The following is a 21,035-nucleotide window of genomic DNA, read 5'->3' on the forward strand; positions in this document are numbered from 1 at the left end:
TTCTTTTTCTTTTTTTGGGTACTTCTTTTTTATGAACTTGTAGGGCGAAAGCCAACGCAAGAAGCGGCACGTTAGAACCTGGCATAACACCAACAGAAAAATAACAGAGACCAACCTTCAATAGGATTGCAGATGATGGAAGGTGCGAGCAGGGTGTTCCCCCGAAGAGTGGATACAAGCTTACCTAATGAGGGAAAGCGATGGGGGCACTTGGGAGTCATCCGCCACGTTCAGTGGCCTGAAGTGGCTGAAGATTAGCGTCGACTCTACTGCATGGCAAGCTAGCGCAGCTTCTGATTGGGCTACATGCCTGTCGAGGGCTCCAACAATGAGGTCATTGCCGCCTGTTGACCCTTCCCAAGCTGGAACCACGTCATTGTCGACCCTCCAGCCCCAACCTCATTACGCATCGCCAACTGTACCTAAGCCCACGCCTGGTACTACCATTCAACATGTCCGCCGTATGTAGCAGGCCATCGTAAAAGTAGTACCCTTGGTGAATAAAGGAATGAGTGAATGACGGTGTACGTATCCTGCATACACTACGGAGTAAGGTATCTGACAATGCCTGCGTCAGGGTCTTGCCTGGTTGCTGTCAAAGGACGATTACCTCCTTGCGCTGCGCTTCCTTTCACTTCCTTTGGGCAGGAAAACGGCGTCGTTTGCCCATCTGACGCCATTCGGTCGTTGAACACGCGCCTTGTACCTTGAATTTGAGTGCTTGGTCCTTGTCCTTGACTTACTACTTATTCAACGTCGCTGCCTACTCCAGCCTCCTCAAACTTGATCTCTCACTCCACAGATACCCAACCTACACTACAATCAGCCAACTCGACTCATCATCCACTGAGCTTACTTAAGCTTAACTACCCTCCCATCCCCGTCAACTAAGAACCAACTCCCACAACAATCCAGACAAGGATACCTAAGATCGCCATGGCTCTTGGACTCGTACCCATTGCCCACATCGTGGCTGCCGTCTTTTCCATCATTGAGCTTGGTCTCAGTGGTTATGGTACGTGTCTCGCAACCTGATTTTTGCACTGTCCTTCCTTACTAACTAGGTTAATAGTTGCCAGCAGCTACTGGTGGCGCTCGCCCGATATCGTCAACTTCATCATCTTCTGCTCCGTCTGGTCCCTGTTGGTCCTGGCTTATGTCGGCCTAACGCCTCTGTACCTGACCCGCTTTTTCCACAAGCTGGTGTCCCTTGGTCTTCTTGTTATCACCACCATCTTCTGGTTCGCTGGCGCAATCGCCTACGCCGTCTTCGTCGGCCACCCGAGGTGCGGAGCCAACACCTACTGCGGCTCTGCCCAGGCCGGTGTTGCTTTTGCTTTCTTCGTCTGGGCCATCTTCACGTTCCTCACTGTCCTTGACACCCTCGAGGCCATGCGCTCGCGCGGCCACAGCACCAGCACCAAGGCCAACCACGCCTACCCTGGCGCCTAAGCCATCGGCTGAGATCGAGCGGTGAAATGAGATGTGTATCTGATATGCGGCAATGAGTTTGAGTGGCTGGAATCGGATCCGGGTTTTGCGACGGCCTTTCAAATGATGTGGAAATACCCCTTCGAGTATGAAATGGAGTTTGAGTTTTGGAATTTGACAGTTTGAGATTACTGGCGTCGAGGGGATGGAGTTTTAGGGATGCAGAACATCTGTCCTCGGCAGATGCTTCAATAATACAAACATCTATTACCCATTTAATCCGTTCTCCATACACATATTAAAACAATGCATCGGGTGTGGTCTTTTATTTGTGAAATGTGATTGTATGCAGCTAACTTCGACTCTCTACTGGCTAGTCAAAGACAAAAGTCCTCAACGGTTGCTAACGACGTCCACGTATTGGATAGCCGCGGCAACAACTACGGAGAAGTAGGATGCAAGATTCCAGTACATACGGGCGCAAATGACTCGTGGTGCCGATATGGGAGGCTTGGCAATGACCGTATCAGACAAATTTCTGGAGCCCGTTTAAATTGCTCTCTGAAAGATGACATGGAACAAAGGGGCCGGATCGGAGCTCCCGGAAGCCGTAACATCGGAGCTAGACACCGGGTCTCAAGCCGTGAGCATGGCCTTGGGTAGGGCTGTCGGTGAAGTTAGTCCAAGGTGGGTGAACAAGGTAAGGCGTATAGTCTTGGCCTCGGTCTGCTTTGTCTTCATGATGAGCACGTGCCTTTATGCAGCCAGTGAGCTTGCGATGCAGAACATCGGGTAAGGAAAGGGCGTGGGTAAGGAAGAGAGCTCTTTCCCAAGTCCTGACTTCCGCGAGAGCCACCTTCCTTTTCAGTTGACCTATGGAAGCACAGAGTAAGAGCTATCGAGGATGCAATTGGCGAATGAGGTGTCTTCCTAGCGGCACGCTGTGCCTGCCACAGCTAGAGTGGGGCCGCTCAACGGCACTAGTGGGCTTATACCCCGGTGACCCCTCCCGATGAACTGGGCTTGTGAGGGAAACATTGCGGGATGAACCCCACCTCCAATCTGCCCTGTCGTAACTTCTCCCTACAGCACCTCCGGAATTATTGCTCTACTTTCGCGGCCGAGGTCTCTCGTTGTTTATTCTTCTTGTCAAGCCTCGTGTGCTCTCTCTCTCCCCCGGTCCGCAGCCAGCCTCTCCAATGCTACCTCAGCACTGTATCACCACGTGTTGGCAGCATGCTTCTCCTACGGCCCACCTCCTAAAGTCCATCATAGCAGAGAGGAAACGGCCATACCGAATCTAAGCATATCGTCCGACGCTGCCTTGGACATGATCCAACCTTTACCTCCCTGTGGCCCCCGTAAGGATCGGCCAACCCTCTTTTATGGGACTAAAATATGCAGTAGGTATCTCGGCCTACTCATCCAGTAGCAGGGCCCTCGCTGTTGTTGTGCAGCTTTTTTGTCTTGGCGAAAATTCCAATCTCCCTACAAAAAGATCGTCGTGTCTGCGCCGTCGTTCCCACTTGGTCAGGCTAGCTTTCTGTCTTCCTCAGCTCCAGCTCCTGTACAGATTGGCTTGACTTCAGCAGGTTCCTAGCTGATCGCCCTTCTTCTTCTTCGCTGCTCGTTGCCCTACTGTTCACGGCCAATTGACCCTCAACGACAGTCAACATGCATCTCAACTCCATTGTCGTCTCCGGCCTCGTCGCCGCGGCCGCCCGCCAGGCTGGTGCTGTTCCCTGCCCCAAGCCGCCCCCGACCTACAAGCCCATTACCAACATTCAGTTGGGCCCCAGACCCTACTGGTTGGTCAACGACATGGACGATGGCCCGCTCAAGGAGAAGCTTCAATCGTGCTCTGAGCAGCCCATAAAGCCCTCCAACTGGAGCATCGGTCACCGTGGCGGTGGTACCATGCTGATTCCCGAGGAGTCTGTCGAATCCAACCTGGCTGGCGCCCGTATGGGTGCCGGTGTTCTCGAGTGCGACGTCGCCTTCACCAAGGATCGCGAACTGGTCTGCCGCCACTCGCAGTGCGATCTGCACACGACGACAAACATTGTCGCCATTCCCGAGCTCAATGCCAAGTGCACCACTCCCTTCAAGCCCGCCGCCGATGGCAAGCCTGCTAGCGCCAAGTGCTGCACTTCCGACATCACTCTTGCTGAGTTTAAGACGCTCTGCAGTAAGATGGACGGCTTCAATGCCTCTGCCACTACCCCCGAGGCTTTCCTCCACGGCACCCCCAGCTACCGCACCGATCTGTATGCCACTTGCGCCACCGTCATGACGCACAAGGAGCACATCGCCTTGACCAACGACCTCGGCTTGCTTTTCAGCCCCGAGCTCAAGCTTCCCGAGGTCGACATGCCCTTCGAGGGCGACTACACCCAGGAGCAGTACGCTCAGCAGATCGTCGACGAGTACAAGGCTGCCGGCGTCGCCCCTGAGCGCGTCTGGCTTCAGTCCTTCCACTACCCCGACGTCCTCTACTGGCTCAAGGCCGAGCCCGAGTTCGGCAAGCAGGCCGTCCTCCTCGACGAAAACGGCGACACCCCCGCGACCTTCCCCATCGCCGTCGAGAATCTGACCGAGTACGCCGCCGCTGGTGTCCAGATCATGGCTCCCCCTCTGTACTACCTTGTCACTGTCGAGGACGGCAAGATCGTACCCAGCAGCTACGCTGTCAAGGCCAAGGAGCTGGGCCTCAAGCTCATCTCCTGGTCTTTGGAGCGTTCTGGTTTCCTTGGAGATGGTTCCAAGGGAGGCTACTACTACACCTCCATTGCCAACGTTACCAACAATGACGGCGATGTCTACAACCTGCTCCACGTCCTTGCCCAGGACGTCGGTGTCGAGGGTATCTTCTCCGACTGGAGTGCCACCGTCACCTACTACGCCAACTGCTTCGGTCTGTTTTAGACGAAGAATAAATGTTTGTGAATACCTATATCTTGACTAATGCGCGAGGAACGGCCGGTCACGCAAGGCCTAATGACTTTGTTAATGACCATGAAGATCAGTAAATGGTCGTAATGTATACCAAGCATAGATAGTAAAATGCATAATGACATGATTTGTCTCGCTGCGGGACGATACAAACTCTGTTCGCGTCACGATTCATTTGCCTTTGTGTTTAATTGTTAAGCTTCAACTGGTATAAAACCTAACGCATAGTTGCGGGACGATTTCGTTCGCATGAACTTATGATAGAGACTGCATGGTTAGGTGATCTCTAATGAGTGAACTAATGAGCGATATTCGTGAAACAAGAAGCAAAAGATGGATCGACCATGTCAACAAATTGAGAATTCGAGAGGCGAATGGGTAAAGTACCTACTGTGTATGTCGTGGGTAAGGGTGCTAAGCATGATTGACCACCTGACAGGACATCATAAGTTCTTATGAAAGTTGACAATGACCTGTGGGTTGACTAGGTATTTTCTTGTATATTGGCAAGTGCGTAAAACAGGTGGGATGGCGCAGTGATGCATAGTGCTTGATGGTCATACTAGGTAGGTATAGTTAGTTGTTGTTCACAACTTGATCTTCTGGTTTTTGTCCAAGTACCCTGTAATTGAGAATCCGCTGCTTTTTTGGAAAACAACGACTTGAAGTTGGAAAAGTGGGTGTGTTATCACGTGACACACCCAATATTCTTTGGCCACTGACCATTCAGTGCGTGTTTTTCGCGAAGAGAACTGTTACAGGGTACGAATATTACTACATTAGAAACTCGTTTCTCTCTTCTTTTCCTTCTTTTTCACCTTTTCTCTTTTCTTTTCTTGTTTTTTCAATGAAAAGCTCAAAAATACCACCACACTTGAAAAAAAACTTTTTAAGACCGATCTGGTGCATTGTGACGAATATCATCGAGGACGAGAATTCATGGCTGCCATTTGCCTTGTATAACTCCCTGAACATGTTCACTTGTGTTTTTTTCCAAAAAAAAAAAAAAATCTTGACTTGACGCCATTCATTCTGTCTCAAAGTCTCAGTGATGTTGGTCTGACTTATCAACTTTGTTGAACGGTTGTTACTCAAACTTTGCTTGAATGACTGATGGCAATAATCTTAACCACAGCCACAACAATACTTTTAAGCCCCAAGTTTTACCTATTGCAGAGAGGTCGTCGTATTCAGCTAATTGGAACAATACTGTGATACAGTCAGTTTTCATGCAGCCGCGTAAGTGTGCATGCCTAATCGTCGCACAGCTGCGGGTAAAGATCCAGTGAGCTATAACTGCAATTTCATAGCGCTTCAAAGCTGCTTCAGGTATTGATTGCTCAAGACAAAACTTTTTGTTGTAAACAAATTGGTCTCAAAAAACCTCTTCGCTTATTTTCGCTGCCGCTCAGTCTTCTTACTCATCTCTTATCTCCCCTACCCTGACTCGGCTTTACTTTGCTTTGGCTAGTCACCCTTACCTGACATCGTCCGTTAACCAAATGCCGTATGTATAATCATTATGGCAGGTTTGAAGTTCAGCATCATCTTTGGTCCGACCTTCTCACTATGCAATTGGTATTTAGTATAAGTCTCCTTCTCTCAGCTCTAATGAGGGAGGCGAAAAAGAATTCCGTTGTGCTGCCATGCGCTCATTGTGGTGCTTGATTATGTTACTTGTCACAAGCCCAATTGCCGATCTTAAAGTCGAGTTTGTAGTATGCGATTTTGTATGCCGCCTCTGCCTCACAATTTCACTGAAATACTGTAGGAGCTTCAGCAGCCTTTGACGGCCTACTTAACTTCGCATGAAACACTCTGTTGTATTTTCTCACTACGTAAACAACATGCAAATATGCCACAACTTCACCATGTATGTCTCCTTTCCCACCAAGGGAATTGCTAAAAACATATATAACATCAAGAACATAACGTCATAGATAGAATTGACATGGAATCTAATAAACTTTGTATGGCTCGACGAGAAACCTAGATGCTCGCCAGGGACATTGGCGGCAGCATAGGATCTTGTCTCATAGGCGATCAGTACACCACTGGGACCTTTGTAAGGTGTTGGTTATGCCAGTGTAATTAGAAATACTTAGTTCCCCAGGCACACAATCAGCAGCTGGAGACACCAGGAAAGCAGCCGCAATTCTTGTGTCTTCCATCGGCCGGAGGTTATGGTCATCGCAAATGGCGCTATAGCTTCTGTTGTTGTTGACGAACAACTCGCCAGGAGGTTTGACGACGAGCAGGCAGCCATTCTTAGATATTGCACCTCCATCACGTCAACGTCATTGACAGGCCTTACTCACATCAGTCACTGCTGGCGGGCCTTCTCCGGTCTTGTTTCTTCTGTTTGGGCCTACAGCTGCCGCTTGGCTCGACATTTACTCGGGATAACGATGACGGAAGCGCGCACCGCTCCCGCCGTCTCAATCCATTATCCCATTGAGTGCGGCAAGGCGCCATTTTTGCCAAGGGCGGGGTATCGCCGATGATGGCTTCCAGTCTATTTAACTAATCAAATTATTCAAGTGCATCAACTCACTCTCACCTCGAGGCTTGCTGAAAGTATCTGCGCTCTCTGTCGCTACATAATGCCCTAGAATAATTCAAGAGTTTCTTCAGCTGCTTATGTATCACCTGTATGAACGTTGAAATTTTGAGAAAACGTGGCTACGGAATTGTAGATACTTGTCTTGACGGAAATGGCGTCTTTCCGCACTTGATGGGATAGTGAAGCATACTGTCCACCACCCGTCACCTGGGTCTGCATGCGCCCCAGGACACACACGCTTATGAAAAAGTCCTATATCAAGTAAGATTTCGAACACAGTTAGTCTTTTTTATACATCACTTACATCGCCTAAACTACGATGTATATAAGAATAGCTTCTCTCTCGTCGTTAGCGTTTTGCCTTAGCAATAACAGATATATGTTATTACTGTAGAGTGGGCTCTCTGTACTATCGTACTGCAGAAACGTAGGCTTGCACCAAAGATTGTATTTCCGTGACTAACTTTCTAACTAGACAATATCTTCCGTACGAACAGTTATACATGTCTTATATCTTGACATAAGTCCCGTCTATTAGATAATATTGCCGATCCCTTCCTTACTTAGATGAGTGCCGAGTGCTCCGTCAATGCACTCATCCCATGTGTTAGTTGTGTCGTACGGTCATGTAATGTCATTACTGCAATAATTACAGCTACATAATAAGGTACTTATCAAAACCTATAAGGTATAACGTTCACGGCTGTAAACGTCTGATGAAATCTGCAGAAGTAACACATAGCCTGATCGACATCCAATAGCTACTTTCAATCTATCAACTGCATAACAAGATGCGCGATACTCTGGAGGTAGCCACAGCAATTTCTGAGAATTATTTATGATCCATGTGCCCTTCTGTGAAAGCATATTACACTGATTATAAAAACCCCAACTTGGGTCTTGGATCGTTGTTGCGAATATGTTGTCCAACCTGCTATGGCCCTCCATCGTCTGCGGACAGTGGCCTGTAGCCGTGTCCCAGAGCTTGACAGTCTCGTCGTCAGAGGCTGAGGCCAGCTGGCGCCCATCGGGAGAGAATACCACCGTGTTAACGGAATCGTCATGGCCCTCTAGCGTCTGCTGACACTGGCCTGTAGCTATATCCCAGAGCTTGACGGTCATATCGGAAGAGGCAGAGGCTAGCTGGCGCCCATCGGGAGAGAATACCACCGTGTTAACGGAATCGTTATGGCCCTTCAGCGTCTGCTGGCACTGGCCTGTGGCTGTATCCCAGAACTTGACGGTCATATCGAAAGAGGCGGAGGCTAGCTGGCGCCCATCGGGAGAGAATACCACCGTGTTAACGGAATCGTTATGGCCCTTCAGCGTCTGCTGGCACTGGCCTGTGGCTGTATCCCAGAGCTTGATGGTCTCATCGGAAGAGGCGGAGGCTAGCTGGCGCCCATCGGGAGAGAATACTACCATATTAACGAAATCGTCATGGCCCTCTAGCGTCTGCTGACACTGGCCTGTAGCTATATCCCAGAGCTTGACGGTCATATCTAAAGAGGCGGAGGCTAGCTGGCGCCCATCGGGAGAGAATACCACCGTGTTAACAGAATCGTTATGGCCCTTCAGCGTCTGCTGGCACTGGCCTGTAGCCATATCCCAGAGCTTAATAGTCTTATCGTCAGAGGCTGAGGCCAGCTGGCGCCTATTAGAAGAGAATACTACCATATTAACGGAATAGTCATGGCCCTTTAGTGTCTGCTGGCACTGGCCTGTGGCTATATTCCAGAGCTTAATTATTTTATATGAGGCTGAGGCTAGCTGGCGCCCATCGGGAGAGAACACTACCGCGTTAACGGAATAGTCATGGCCCTCTAGTGTCTGCTGGCACTGGCCTGTGGCTGTATCCCAGAGCTTGACAGTCTTGTCGTCAGAGGCGGAGGCCAGCTGGCGCCCATCGGGAGAGAATACTACCGTATTAACGAAATCGTCATGGCCCTCTAGCGTCTGCTGATACTGGCCTGTAGATGTTTCCCAGAGCTTGATTATTTTATATGTGGCTGAGGCCAGCTGGCGTCCATCGGGAGAGAATACCACCGCCTTGACGAAAGCGTCATGGCCCTCTAGCGTCTGCTGACACTGGCCTGTAGATGTTTCCCAGAGCTTGATTATTTTATATGTGGCTGAGGCCAGCTGGCGTCCATCGGGAGAGAATACCACCGCCTTGACGAAAGCGTCATGGCCCTCTAGCGTCTGCTGGCACTGTCCTGTGGCTGTATCCCAGAGCTTGACAGTCTTGTCGTCAGAGGCGGAGGCCAGCTGGCGCCCATCGGGAGAGAATACCACCGTGGTGACACGGCCTCTATGACCCTCTAGCGTCTGTAAACACATATTCCAGTCTGTATTTGCCTTTGTTAGCATAGTAATCCAGACTGGTGCTTCTGCTTGGAATAGTTGTTTCATTAAGCTGCGGGTAGGGCAAAATATAAGAGCAGCCATATAAAGTTGTAGCGGAAAGCTTTCTATACATTGCTTAAAAGATAGGACAAATCGATACGCATCTCGGATAAGGTCTGCGAGTTGTTCTTCTCTAGTGCCTGCCTGTGAGAATTTTAGATAGTATCCTAATATGTAGAAGTCGCAATGGACTCAACTTACAACTAAAGATTGGAGTTTATGTATCGCAGCAATTGCTTGTGGTATGGCCTGTAGAAGACTCTGAGACTCTAACCAGTGGAGATAGTGGCATTTGAGGAAATTGTAAACGCTGGAATTGTCCCATAATTTACTTCGAGTTGAGTTGTCTGCAGGATTTGCATGCTGAAGATGGTCAACCCAGTAGGTAGACGAGTATTTCAGAGAAGCCAAAGGGTCTGGGTCTGGTGGTGATATATCCTCTATACAGCTTCCCGGGGCGCGCAGGTTATAGATATCGCGTCTGAGTGTCTTAGATAATACGTCTAGAGACTTTGAGAGGATGATTTGGTGCTGGTGTGTAATACCTGAAGGTAAAATCTGGAGAAATGCTGGATATGCCTTGTTCAGCAGGAAATCCTTAGCTGACTGATGGACAAAGTAGATTATATCCTTACGGATAGCGAGAAATGAACCGCAGTTGCTACTAATAATATCCTGAAGGGATTCAGGATCGTCCGCCAGATTATGAAACTCTTCGATGAGTGTGGTAGACTCGGCAAGCGAAAGTGGGCGATAGGTCGTCACCACCAGAGCAAGAATCTGCCTACAAAGGTTGGCATCCTCTTCTCTGTCAATTTGTTGCATCATCCTTACATAGAAAGCATCAAGTCCAGGTGGGAAGGACTTTACCTTCTCTAAGGCCTTCCACCGAGGGGTCTTCTCGAGTTCTTGACAGACTAACGCGACCCAGAGAAATGTGCCATCCGCATTTGCTGATAAATATTGATATACTTCGCTGGCGGTATCATCTCGATATCTCTTAAGTTTCCTTAGTCGTGATATCTTGGAGGTGATGTAGCTTTCGACAGCTGTTACTACTGAGTCTGCATTGACCTCCAATGATAGTCTCTGGGCTACTGTACAAAGCTGTTCTTCGATCTGCAACCAATTGCGGCTTGAGACGAGCCACTTTGCACTAGTTGATTGCGATGCTTTTATAATCAATTTGAGCAGCTGTTCAAGGCCCATGGAGCACTCGTCTAATGCATCGATAAGGAGGCAGACGCCTTGAAGTTTCGAATCGTGAAGCATATTCATGAAGATCTCAGACATCGCTTGCCACGCATTGACATCTTGGAAAAGCGCCTTCCCGCCTTGTTCATACTTCGTCTTCATATGTGAAAGAAGGGATGGCTCTTGGTCAAGAAGCATGAAGATCAAGCCGCGTAATACCCCCGTTGCATTGTTAAGTCGCTCGTCGGTGGCTTGACAGAAGAAGTAGGTCAAGAGGTTTCCTTGAGGAGCGCGGGTTGCTTCCAGCTCATCGATGATACCGCACAAGAGCATGGTCTTTCCTTTCCCCGGGTCGCCCTTGACCCAAAGCAGTCGTTGGTCTGGGTCGTCGCGCCATTGGCAGAAGTCGGGGTTCTCAAGCACCCAGACGTAGGAGTCCTTTAGCAAACCACCCTTTGTATCCTCAATGCGTTGCTTATCGTGGCGTGGGTCGGTGACTCGTAGGTCAGCCAGAATTCGTAAGTCTTGATCGGACCGGTCTATTCAGTTTGTTAGTAACATCCTGGTTAAGGCTTCAAGCATCCCTACTAATGTAAAGATCCCCACTGACGCTAAAGTTTCCCGTGCCTGTATGTTGAATTCCGGTGCCACGAAACTCAGACTGTGAACCGGAGCCTGGTCGGCCTGTGCCAGATCCAGTTGCCGCCATATTCAGAAGTGGGATTCTTAATGCGTCGCTTTAGGAGTCTCTCTTTCCTAACCACGCCGGAGGCCAGTACACCAAGGCGTTGTTTAGCACTATCGTCGTTAAAAGCCCGGAGGAATGATGATGGACGATGAATCAGGCTGCGGTGAAATTGTTCGAGAAAAGGAATTCAGGCTGAGCAGCGGCTACTGGGCCAATCAGACTACAGGTGCAGGGTATGCTACCCCTCCCCATAAGGCATCTGGTCCGCCATTATCCCATTGTGTGCTGACTGACTTCATTTGATGCCTCTTTCTCCAAAAGTCGATTTTATGGCTTCTCATAAGTTCCGCTCAGCCAGTCTTGCATTCATGATTCCGTTACAAGCCTTATCCCTGTCAATAGTATCAAAATGCAGGATAGGCTGAGAACTTATGAAAGCTATACTATCGTAGTGGTATGCGCTATCGACTTTGAGATAAGCGCCGTCTGATATATGCTCGACCGAGAACACCCTAGATTGGCTATAAAGGAAGGCGATTCAGGAAGGCGATTCAGGAAGGCGATTCGAATATTTATATGCTGGGGGAGCTTAGCGGCTACGACGTGGTGCTCGCATGGCTTCCCGGGAACCTAGGGAAAGGCTTCCGCGGCCGACGGTAGCTATAAACATAGCGCGCACCTTTCCTTCCTATCAAGCAGCGGTTTTTCGTCGGTATTGGCGGAGGGGTACTGACAAAGAAGCACGATATCCGTCTAGGCGAAATTATTATAAGCATACCCGAGGGGCAATATAATAGCGTTATGTAGTACGACCTGGGGAAGGAGACTAAGGCTGGGTTTGTGTTAAAGGGGTTCCCCTCGCCTCCGCCGGCTCTCTCGAGAAGCGCTATCGTGAAGATGCGGTCGTTTCATTTCATAAGCGGAAACAAGACGGAGGAGTTCTTGTCGGCGATGCTGCGCAAGGGACGCCGCTTGTCCGTCTACCTGCTCACCTTGCTCACCCTGTACACCCTGGCTCGCCCAGGTCGCACGACTTTAAGGCGGCGAGTGATCGGACAACACTTGAGTGCACAAATGGCGACTCAGAGTTGCCCCGGATACCTATTGCTCACGATAAAACTTTTTTTGTAAATAACTGTTCGCAAACTACAAGTGGGAAGAGAATGAAGCTCAGCCCAGGTGAAGGGAATAAACAACCTATCAAGGCTTCAATAAATACGTAAAAGTCCGTGTAGGTTCGTAACACATGGCCAAAAAACTAGGATAGGAATATGAATTGATCTCCGGTTCTTTACCATTCCAGCGGGGTCCAATGCTATGTGAAGTGAAATTTCACCGTCTCTCCAATGTGCCCATCGTAGGAAATGGTACCAGAAAAACACTTGGCCCCCAAGTTACGATGACGGGCACAGATATTCAAAAATCGGACTTCTCAATTTTCCTCGACTCTCTCTACGGCAATGCTGCATTCCTTAGTGGGGTGCGTGCAACTGGGAAACATCTTTATGAAGGTTTTTTCTGTCTATAGGAAGATAAAGGGCTTGGTTTTATGGAAGGACAAAACATAAAATAGTAGTTCTTCAATAGCATTCGCATGCATTTACAAAACAGAGTCCTCGAAAGGCAGAATAGAACTACAGGCGGCATTATTACGTAACGTCACTGGCCTCGAAAATTTACAGCACCATGGGGTCTCATATTTCTTAACTTCGTTCTTCTATTGGAGAGTATTACGCAAGGTGTGATGCTTCGCCTCACGTGCGTGCCGGTCAAGACCTACGAGTATGTACCTATCATAAATTTAACTTTGTCCATCCTGAGTCAATCGCATATGTCAGGTTAAGAACTTGCGCTAGCGCGAAATAATTACCGTGTAAGTTTTGAAGAGATCCGGCAGACTGACTATTATGTTAATTTCGTTTTCAATGCAAAGTAATCGCGCCCCAGCAGGGCAGAAATATGCAGTAAAACGCAAGCGGAGCCATCCAATGGCTGGAATTACCAGAGGAGAAAGAATGCAGACATCCGACGAAACGATACCAAAACAAAAAGAAAGGAAAAAGTCGAGGAGACTTAGGACGGTTATTACGCAATTTGTAGGGATGGATCCTCATGAGACAAACCAAGTGGGACAAGTTGTGACGGAAAAGTTGCTCGCGCTCAGATAAATGGTAGCTTGCGCGGCCGCGGCACATGGCAGTGCCTTTTGCAGTAGTTTATGTACGGTGATCAAAAGTTATAGACAAGAAGAGTACCCCTAAATCCTTCACCAACTGATTGTTGTCATCTCGACTTTTAGACGGAAGGCCAGCCGCCAGACCAGCTGATGACGTTCCAGCCAAACTGAGTCTGAGAATCGGCGAGGCCAATATCGGTGTTCACTGCGCAAAAAAAGTCAATATGTGATCCGAGGTAGAATGGACCAAAGGAGGCCAGCTTACTGTAGTGGTAATAGAGGACGGTACCACGCTTAGGGTCAGTAAATACTCCCTGTCCGCCGGGCGCGTAGACCTTGTTGTGGCTGGCGAGTAGAAGCGTGCCGCCGCCCTGGACGCAGCTCTTGCCGCTCTTGTCGGTGTAGGGACCGTTGACAGAGGAAGCCCGGCATGCGAAGATCTTGTACTCGTTGCCCGGGGTAGGACGCTTTTTGTCCAGACCGCAGCAGGATCCAGAGCTGAAGAAAGCCCAGAAGGTGCCGCTCCGCTCGAAGACGAAAGCACCCTCGACGGGCTGAGGAGCGGTACCGTTGAAGATGATGTTGTAGGGATTGCCGCTAGCCTTGGTGGCGGCAGAGTTCAGCGGTACCTGGAAGATGTTTTGCCAGAAAGAGCCGAAGTTCAGGAAGTAGTTACTGCCCGACTTGACAAGCTGTGCGTCGATGGCATTGTAACGGCTGCCATCTTTGGAAGCAACGCCGGTGGCGCCGTGGTCGGTCCAGGAACCGGCCTCCATGGTCGGGGAGGTAGCATAGCCGATGGCCGAGTCCTGAACGCCAAAGGACGAGACGGTGTAATAGAGGATGTACTGGTTGCCGACCTTGTTCACATCGGGGGCCTAGGGGAACAATATCATGAGTATTTGACATAGCGAGTGTAGTTACAGGCCAAGTGTTGACTCCATAACCCTCGGCTTCCCCCCAAGACCAAACGAGAACAAGCTAGTGTAACAAGAAACGGCGAAACAAAACTTACCCAAAGATCGTTATTGCCCTTAAGGTTGATCTTGCTGCCCTTGGGGAGAGCAGCGCCCTGGTAAGTCCAAGGGCCAACCAAGTCGGGAGCCTTCCAGATACCAATCTTGCTGCCGGTTTCGAAGCGGAAGTAGGTTCCATCATCGCGGCGGACAACGGAAGGATCGTGACTCCAGCACTGACCGGAGCAGGCACCGGGGTTGGCGTAACCCTGAACAGTGGCACTCAGCAGCGCAGCTGCGAGGGAGAAGATGGAACCGAATTGCATGGTGAGGGAAGGGAGGAGCACTAGCCAAAAGTAGAGGCTCTGGTGCTAAATCAAAAGAGTGACTGGCGAGAAAAAAGGTTTAGAGAGAAGGGAAACAGGCATACGATGATGGAAACAACAATACATATAACGGTAACATGAGAGAGAAACCCTGCCCGAACAGGGCGTACTTGTCTGTGTATCCTTGAACGAACTCAGATCTCATCAATTGAACCCCATCAAAAAGCCCAGGAAGACAACTAGATTGCCGACGACAACATGAAGAATTTCTTGTCGGTTTACCCACAACCCGCCCCTATTGGCGGAAATTGCACTCGTAAGCTGAGAGTCATCTGTAAAAGACGCCCTATGTAGAAGGGTAACATGAAGACAGCAATATAGATGGAGCAGCCATCATAGGGGACCCCATCCATAAGATGAAGGGCTGGCTCTGAACGTTGCAGTCGTCCGATCTCATGTCTATAGACTAGCTTTGGTGGGTAGCTTTAGACTGACAGAATACCAGGAACAGCAAATAAGCAATTAGGGATGGGTAGGGGAGTTATGTAAGCCTAGCAAGAATTGCCGTGTGCGCCGTACGCGGAGAATGGAGAGAGGCATAACACGAAGCAGGGCTACAGGGCCGAGAGACTGGGCGGAAAAACCGGATCGAGTAAAAGGCGCGAAACCTCGTCGTCCCAAAGGTGTGTGCGAGAGGGGTAGACCGCATGAATGACAACACCACTCTAATCTGGAGACTCACAACGGGTATCAGAGTGAAAGTTGGTGTTCTGAGTGCTCTCATATAGCCTGTGGCTCTGCATGATGCTACGCATTTATTCTCACGATTCACACTTTTCGCTCTGTTTTGCTCCGCTTCTGCATCTATGGGGTTAGATTATCGCCGGCGCATCTCCTGCGAAGGAACGGTCATCACAAGAGCAAGTGGACTACGTACCTAGTCATTATGAATGCCTTCTTAGCAAAAACTGACTCTGCGATGGAGAAGAAGCAGGAATTGGCAAAATGATCCCTCAAGACATGACGAGTACTGCCACTTCGACAAACAGACCCAGATCAAGCGGTCAAATCAAATGAGAAGCAACTGGGGAGATGGAAATGGGACGGAACAGACGGCTGAACGACTTGAAACCCTTACAACAATTTTTCTCGATGAAGGGGGGATTTAGCGGCCTTGCAAGGCTTTCGGCCCAGTCTCCCCAGTCTACTTGCAGGGGTCATTCAACATTGCTACTAGGCGAAGGAAGTCGGCTCCTCGCCGTAACACTGTAGCTGGATCCCCCCCATATGAGTACGGCAATTAGTACAAAGTACGGTTAAAGAAAAGAGGGGGCTTGAGTTGTGACACAACTTGGATTTCAATGTAGAGGTCACCTTCGTCCCGACATATCAGCTTGAGATCCGGATTCCAACAGTTCTCTACAGGCGGTTCTTGTTGTAACGATCGTCTGGATAGCCGGATCTCAACGCTGATCATTGAGATCAGCGGTGTTCGTGTGGGTGAGAGAACAATAAACTCGCTTTTTTACCTCCGTATCGCACACGTTATTCAGTGGAGATGAGAACGTGATGGGCAGCTGTAACACACCACACGGGCCACACAGGGAGAGTCCGGGTATTTTGCGTAGGAGCAAACGGTTGCCCTGACTCGGATGCTTTGTGTTTCTGTTTGGCGCGAGTAACGCATGCCTCGTGTCCTCTTGTCATTCATGGCAATACGAGAGAGTTGATTTTGAGGGCTTAAAAAGTCCACGAAAGAGAGCCCGAGAAAAATGCGGTTCTCAGCGAGCCGAGATGTCTGACGGACTGGGGAATCGAGCATTATAAGCCCACTTGGTGATGTTTGGGCTGAAAGAATCATGTCGGTTACAGACCAGCTCACGGGAAATATGCGGGGATGAAGTGGATGAGAGTTGTGGGTAAGAGTGGGCATATATATATGTATGGCCTCAAGACCCATCCTCGCATAGTGTAACCATCATCTGGATGCAACTGCCCTTCTCGTCTCGCTCGAGCGGCCGAGGCCATCCTCGGCGCCGTGCGTGAGGGCCCGGACCGTCTCCCCTCTCCCCGTCGAGACAGGTTTTTTGGCCGGTTCTGTTCAACGATGATGAAAGGAGACCCAACTTTTCGGACATAATTTAGCCTCGGACCGCTGTGATATTACCGTGTCATACAGCGGACGTGTCAGTGCATTCTACCTGCGGGCATTACGGCCGCCTAGCATTTTTTCAGTGCCGGGGCTTCCGGGCTTCGGTCGGCGGTCGGGGGTTAGGGGGCGTATCTGTTCAACCGTGTTGTACAGCCACCGCGACGATGGACGGACTACTCCGGAAGCTTGTTGATTGTTTCCTCCAATCACGCATACATAACTTACTCTCCTGCGACGCGAAAGGAATGTTGTCTGCTTGGCGCCCAACCGGCTGCAAGTAAAGGGGTCTAGAGACGCGTCGGTACTGTGATGCGGAGTGCATGAGCAGGATTTGGAAAGCGAGAGACAAAGGATTAGCAAGGAGGCTGCGCAGATGACATTGCAGTGTCTTTGCATCCATCCCCTTGCCAGGTTTGCGGGCGCCACTTGGTTGGCTCTTGGTGGTGGTGGTGTGTTAATGAGGAGAGCCAGAGACAACCTTTCAAAAAGGAGATTGCGAGAGACATTTTGGCTACCGCTAGTTTCAATCGCTTTGAACAGAGCCCCCACGAAAATGGCTGAAGGCAGTTATTTCTGTCTTTTTGCCATGTGGTTGGGTGTCTGATCGGCTGCGGATGTTCTGGAATAAGTTTGGAGTCTCGAAGATTAGGATGGACAAATCAACGGGGTGCCGCGCAGTAGTGTTGAATGTATGTACTAGTATGTGAGTGTGTTTGTGTGCGTTTTGCCAAGTGTAAGGCACAAGGGTCCCGACACTCTGGATCTATTACGTTACGAAAAGTTGTCAAAAACTGGCCCTGGCGGTCTCTGCCGCAGCTTATCTTCCGATGGTTGATCGGCTAGCCAAGCCAAGCAACCTCATCGGTGACTTCACTCCTCACCGGCCGCGCGACGAACCCTCAATGCTACGTCCAGAAACTTGGCCTCGTAACGTACATTCAGGCCGCAACCGAGAAGGTTTTCCTCTTCTCTCTCTCTCTCTCTGTGTCTCTCACGCCATCTACTGGACGCCACTTGATGCCCAGCCGTGGCGTATGCTGGCTATGAATCCCTGTTTGGCCGTTTTACCGAGGTTTGGTGATCCCATGAAGCATGTCTGTCATGCCTAAATAGGCCCGACAACTACGGCCAAATCACTATTGGTCTTTCAGTTGTCTACGACTGCTACGATTACATGACATTGGTCAGCTAAAAACTTTGTCCAGGTCCTCAGACCACTTTCATAAGCCATCCTTCTAGCAACACGAGGGTGAGAAACTTAATCTCACGTACTTGACCACGGCAGCAGACACAGGGCATCTTGGCCACTGAGGGTGTGTCATGACATTTGGACATTCAGGAATCAAGGTACTACCGCTTGAAACGGCGCCGAGGATGCAATCGACAGTGTGGTAAACTCTCTTCATAATGCTGCCATTTCCACCACGACACGAGCAGAATTGACAACTTGACGATTCCCCTTTTGGGCCGTCAACCCGGTTCTAGTAGTGACCCTTACCCGTCAAAGGTTAATGGCCGCTACTCTATGGTAGTCAACCCTGCGAGACGGTACTGCCAGTACTGAAAACCAACACCGAGGGATGAAGCCGAACCAGGGGAACAAACCATATGGCTCTAGAGCGGGTTATGGGGCCGACCCTGACGCTCCGCGGGCCTAGGCAACCTCAAAGCTACCTAACAGATAGGTTTCTGACATGTTTAAAGGGGTAATAATCAAAGATCCATGTATTGATGCATGCACTGCGCGTGGCATGGCAGGGTAACTGGCGTGATGGATTACCCGTGCGTGGCAGAAATGCGAGATGGGCCGGTGCGAGAATGGCAGCTGCTTGATGGGGGAAAGGAAGCGACGGAGCAAACGTCAGATATAGCAGACAATCGGATGTACGAATGCAATTTCAATTCAGCCTTGGGCCGGTTGGCTAGTTTTTAGATGATTGAGGGTGAAGGGTCGGGTCTGTATGGCAAATCCTAGACATTCTTCGGCCGTTGGGTGTGCCCCGCCGATGAGCCTGGGGTCAAGACCCATGGGAATGCGAAGATGACGGCCGAATTCACCTGCATTAGTGTAGCTGCAAGGGGCATCTAGGTTGCTGATAAGGACATGCGCTCCACGGTTAACGGCGATGGGACCAGCTTAAGGTGAAGAGAAGAAAAGAAAGTGAAATCGATGAAACCATCGAAATGGTCATTGAACTTTGTTTAGAGGCTTTTTCTGGCGTCTGCGTTACGTTGGGCGTAGATAGGTCCTATGAGGATTGTCCATGGCGATGTGCAGCCATTGTTGGTTGGGGGTTCCTTTTAGCCCAAAAGGGTTGGTGACAAGGGTCTAGCAGGCGTTACATTGTTGGACGCTCGGCGATGATGCACCCAGAAAAATATCCAGATTTTTGAGTTATTGAAACATACATGGTATTTAGAAAAACCGGCAGGGAGACAGCCGGAAGACCGGGATGAAAAAACAAAAAGGATGTTTTCAAGTTCAGGGTCGAAAAATGGAGTAAGAGGAACTTTTGCTTGGCTTACGGGCGGTCATCTTTTGGGGATGGAACTCGAGTTGATCATGCCAAAAGGAATCCGTCGGAGCAACGCCCATGATTGATGAAGAAAGAAAGCCGAATCGGGCCTGATAACATCGAGAACGCCAAAGACAGACCTTGTCTTTCGAGAGGCTTATCCTTATTATTCAGCGAATGTCAAACCAATCTATCAGACAGTTGAATCATTTAATCAGACTCGGCCAGTAAGCCGGAATCGATCACCGAACCAGGGCTCGAATCCCTTTTCCCAGTGTGTGGTACGCCGAGCTACAGTGCGTTTGACTTGGGCTGTGGTTGACCCTGGTCCCCTAACAGGGACCCTTGCTGGCCCAAAGCTACTAACGGTCTCTTATCAAGACATTGATTGATAACCCTTGGCTGACTATGAGTGAGGACAGCAAAGAAAGACTGGATAGTGGACAAGATGAGAGACAAAGTGCAAAGGAACTGCGCAGAAGAGGAAACGATTCCGTCTGGTTAATGTTCTCCCCGCCTCATCGTGAGACAAGCCATCGACTGAACCAATGCAATGCAATGCAAGAAGCCACTCATCGTCAGAACCCTGGAGAAGGGGGCTTTACAACGTCCGAGGAGGTACGAGCTAGGGGGGGTCAGCAAGCCAAGACATGATTGACCGAAAAGAAAAGTAACCGTCTTCTCCTGGTATAGTGTGTAGAAGCTGCGGGCGTGGAGTGTAGGCGGCGTTGGATGCCCCGTTCAGCATGGTACAAACGGGCGTTGTAGCTTGAGGATAGGAGCCAGAATGTGATATCTGGGGACATATCCCACCATGCGTTGGCCATTACCCGAGACTTTTGGTCTTCTCTGCTCTCTTCTCTACCTATTCATTGCTTCCGCCATTGGGCTGCTTGTGTCTGTGCCGTGCTTTCTCTTGGGAAACACAGACAGGAAGGGTAGCAAGCCGACTCGCCGAGCTCATTGAGGGTCTATGAGCGTATCTTGTCTCCGAGTTGGACGAGCGATAGTCGCACACGACATGGTTAACCCAGGAACTCAACAGAGACAACTCTCCGAACGTGGAGTATTCCCGCGAAGAAATTATTGACCGACGAAGACCCGAAAGCAGTCCAGAAAGGCAAAAAGGCAAAGGTCATCGCTGCATCCCGTCATCTACCCAGCACACAGCCGTTCATATCGACCTAGAGACTCTCACTCAAGGGGGACCAGATTTCGGAATTCCCCCTTTCAAAAGTAAATTCTCATCCATTTTTTTCACTTCTCTCTCATTTGGACACACCAGATCTCATATTTCAGTATCGTGTTTGTCGCACGAGGCGTGAGCTGATGAGACTTCAGTTACTACCTGGCCTCCAAAAGGCAGGAAAACGCCCGACCAGTCGCGGCCGCATCCGCTCACACATAGCGGGCGCAACAAGACCCCCCAAGACGCCGAAGCGGGCGAGGATTTGAAGAACAACACCAGACGATTGGCCCCCAGGTCCCCGCAGTCCCCACACTGCCTTCCTCCATCACCTTCATTGGTCCATACTTCCTTTTTCTAGTCTTTTTCTTATCGCGGCCCTCTAATTGCCTGATTCGAAAAAGATACGTATCGTCCCTTCTCCATCAGGGGGATCCAAACCACAGGTGGGCTACACTTGCCTCACCACCACCAAGAGCAATTCTCTTA

At 49.8% G+C, this 21,035-nt stretch overlaps 4 protein-coding genes across 4 annotated transcripts; 2 read left to right on the top strand and 2 right to left on the bottom strand.

Moving 5' to 3' along the window:
• Nucleotides 1–936: 936 nt before the first annotated feature.
• On the top strand, nucleotides 937–1,452 carry CTRU02_215322 (uncharacterized protein; the record flags this gene model as incomplete). Its single annotated transcript, XM_036731514.1, has 2 exons — nucleotides 937–1,015; nucleotides 1,073–1,452. The coding sequence occupies 2 exons, from the start codon at nucleotides 937–939 to the stop codon at nucleotides 1,450–1,452; spliced, it is 459 nt and encodes a 152-aa protein (XP_036576722.1).
• A 1,653-nt stretch (nucleotides 1,453–3,105) lies between these two features.
• On the top strand, nucleotides 3,106–4,356 carry CTRU02_215323 (Extracellular protein; the record flags this gene model as incomplete). The annotated part of the gene is made up of 1 exon (XM_036731515.1): nucleotides 3,106–4,356. The coding sequence occupies one exon, from the start codon at nucleotides 3,106–3,108 to the stop codon at nucleotides 4,354–4,356; it is 1,251 nt and encodes a 416-aa protein (XP_036576723.1).
• Nucleotides 4,357–7,627: 3,271 nt separating this feature from the next.
• On the bottom strand, nucleotides 7,628–11,255 carry CTRU02_215324 (Vegetative incompatibility protein HET-E-1-like protein 15; the record flags this gene model as incomplete). Its single annotated transcript, XM_070206436.1, has 4 exons — nucleotides 7,628–9,294; nucleotides 9,424–9,496; nucleotides 9,554–11,085; nucleotides 11,135–11,255. The coding sequence occupies 4 exons, from the start codon at nucleotides 11,253–11,255 to the stop codon at nucleotides 7,628–7,630; spliced, it is 3,393 nt and encodes a 1,130-aa protein (XP_070059875.1).
• A 2,274-nt stretch (nucleotides 11,256–13,529) lies between these two features.
• CTRU02_215325 (arabinan endo-alpha-l-arabinosidase a) lies at nucleotides 13,530–14,692 on the bottom strand (the record flags this gene model as incomplete). The annotated part of the gene is made up of 3 exons (XM_036731517.1): nucleotides 13,530–13,615; nucleotides 13,676–14,288; nucleotides 14,426–14,692. The coding sequence occupies 3 exons, from the start codon at nucleotides 14,690–14,692 to the stop codon at nucleotides 13,530–13,532; spliced, it is 966 nt and encodes a 321-aa protein (XP_036576725.1).
• Nucleotides 14,693–21,035: the final 6,343 nt, after the last annotated feature.

The sequence above is a fragment of the Colletotrichum truncatum genome (genome assembly GCF_014235925.2).
Source record: "Colletotrichum truncatum strain CMES1059 chromosome Unknown Contig_0015, whole genome shotgun sequence".
Classification (NCBI taxonomy): Eukaryota; Fungi; Ascomycota; class Sordariomycetes; order Glomerellales; family Glomerellaceae; genus Colletotrichum; species Colletotrichum truncatum.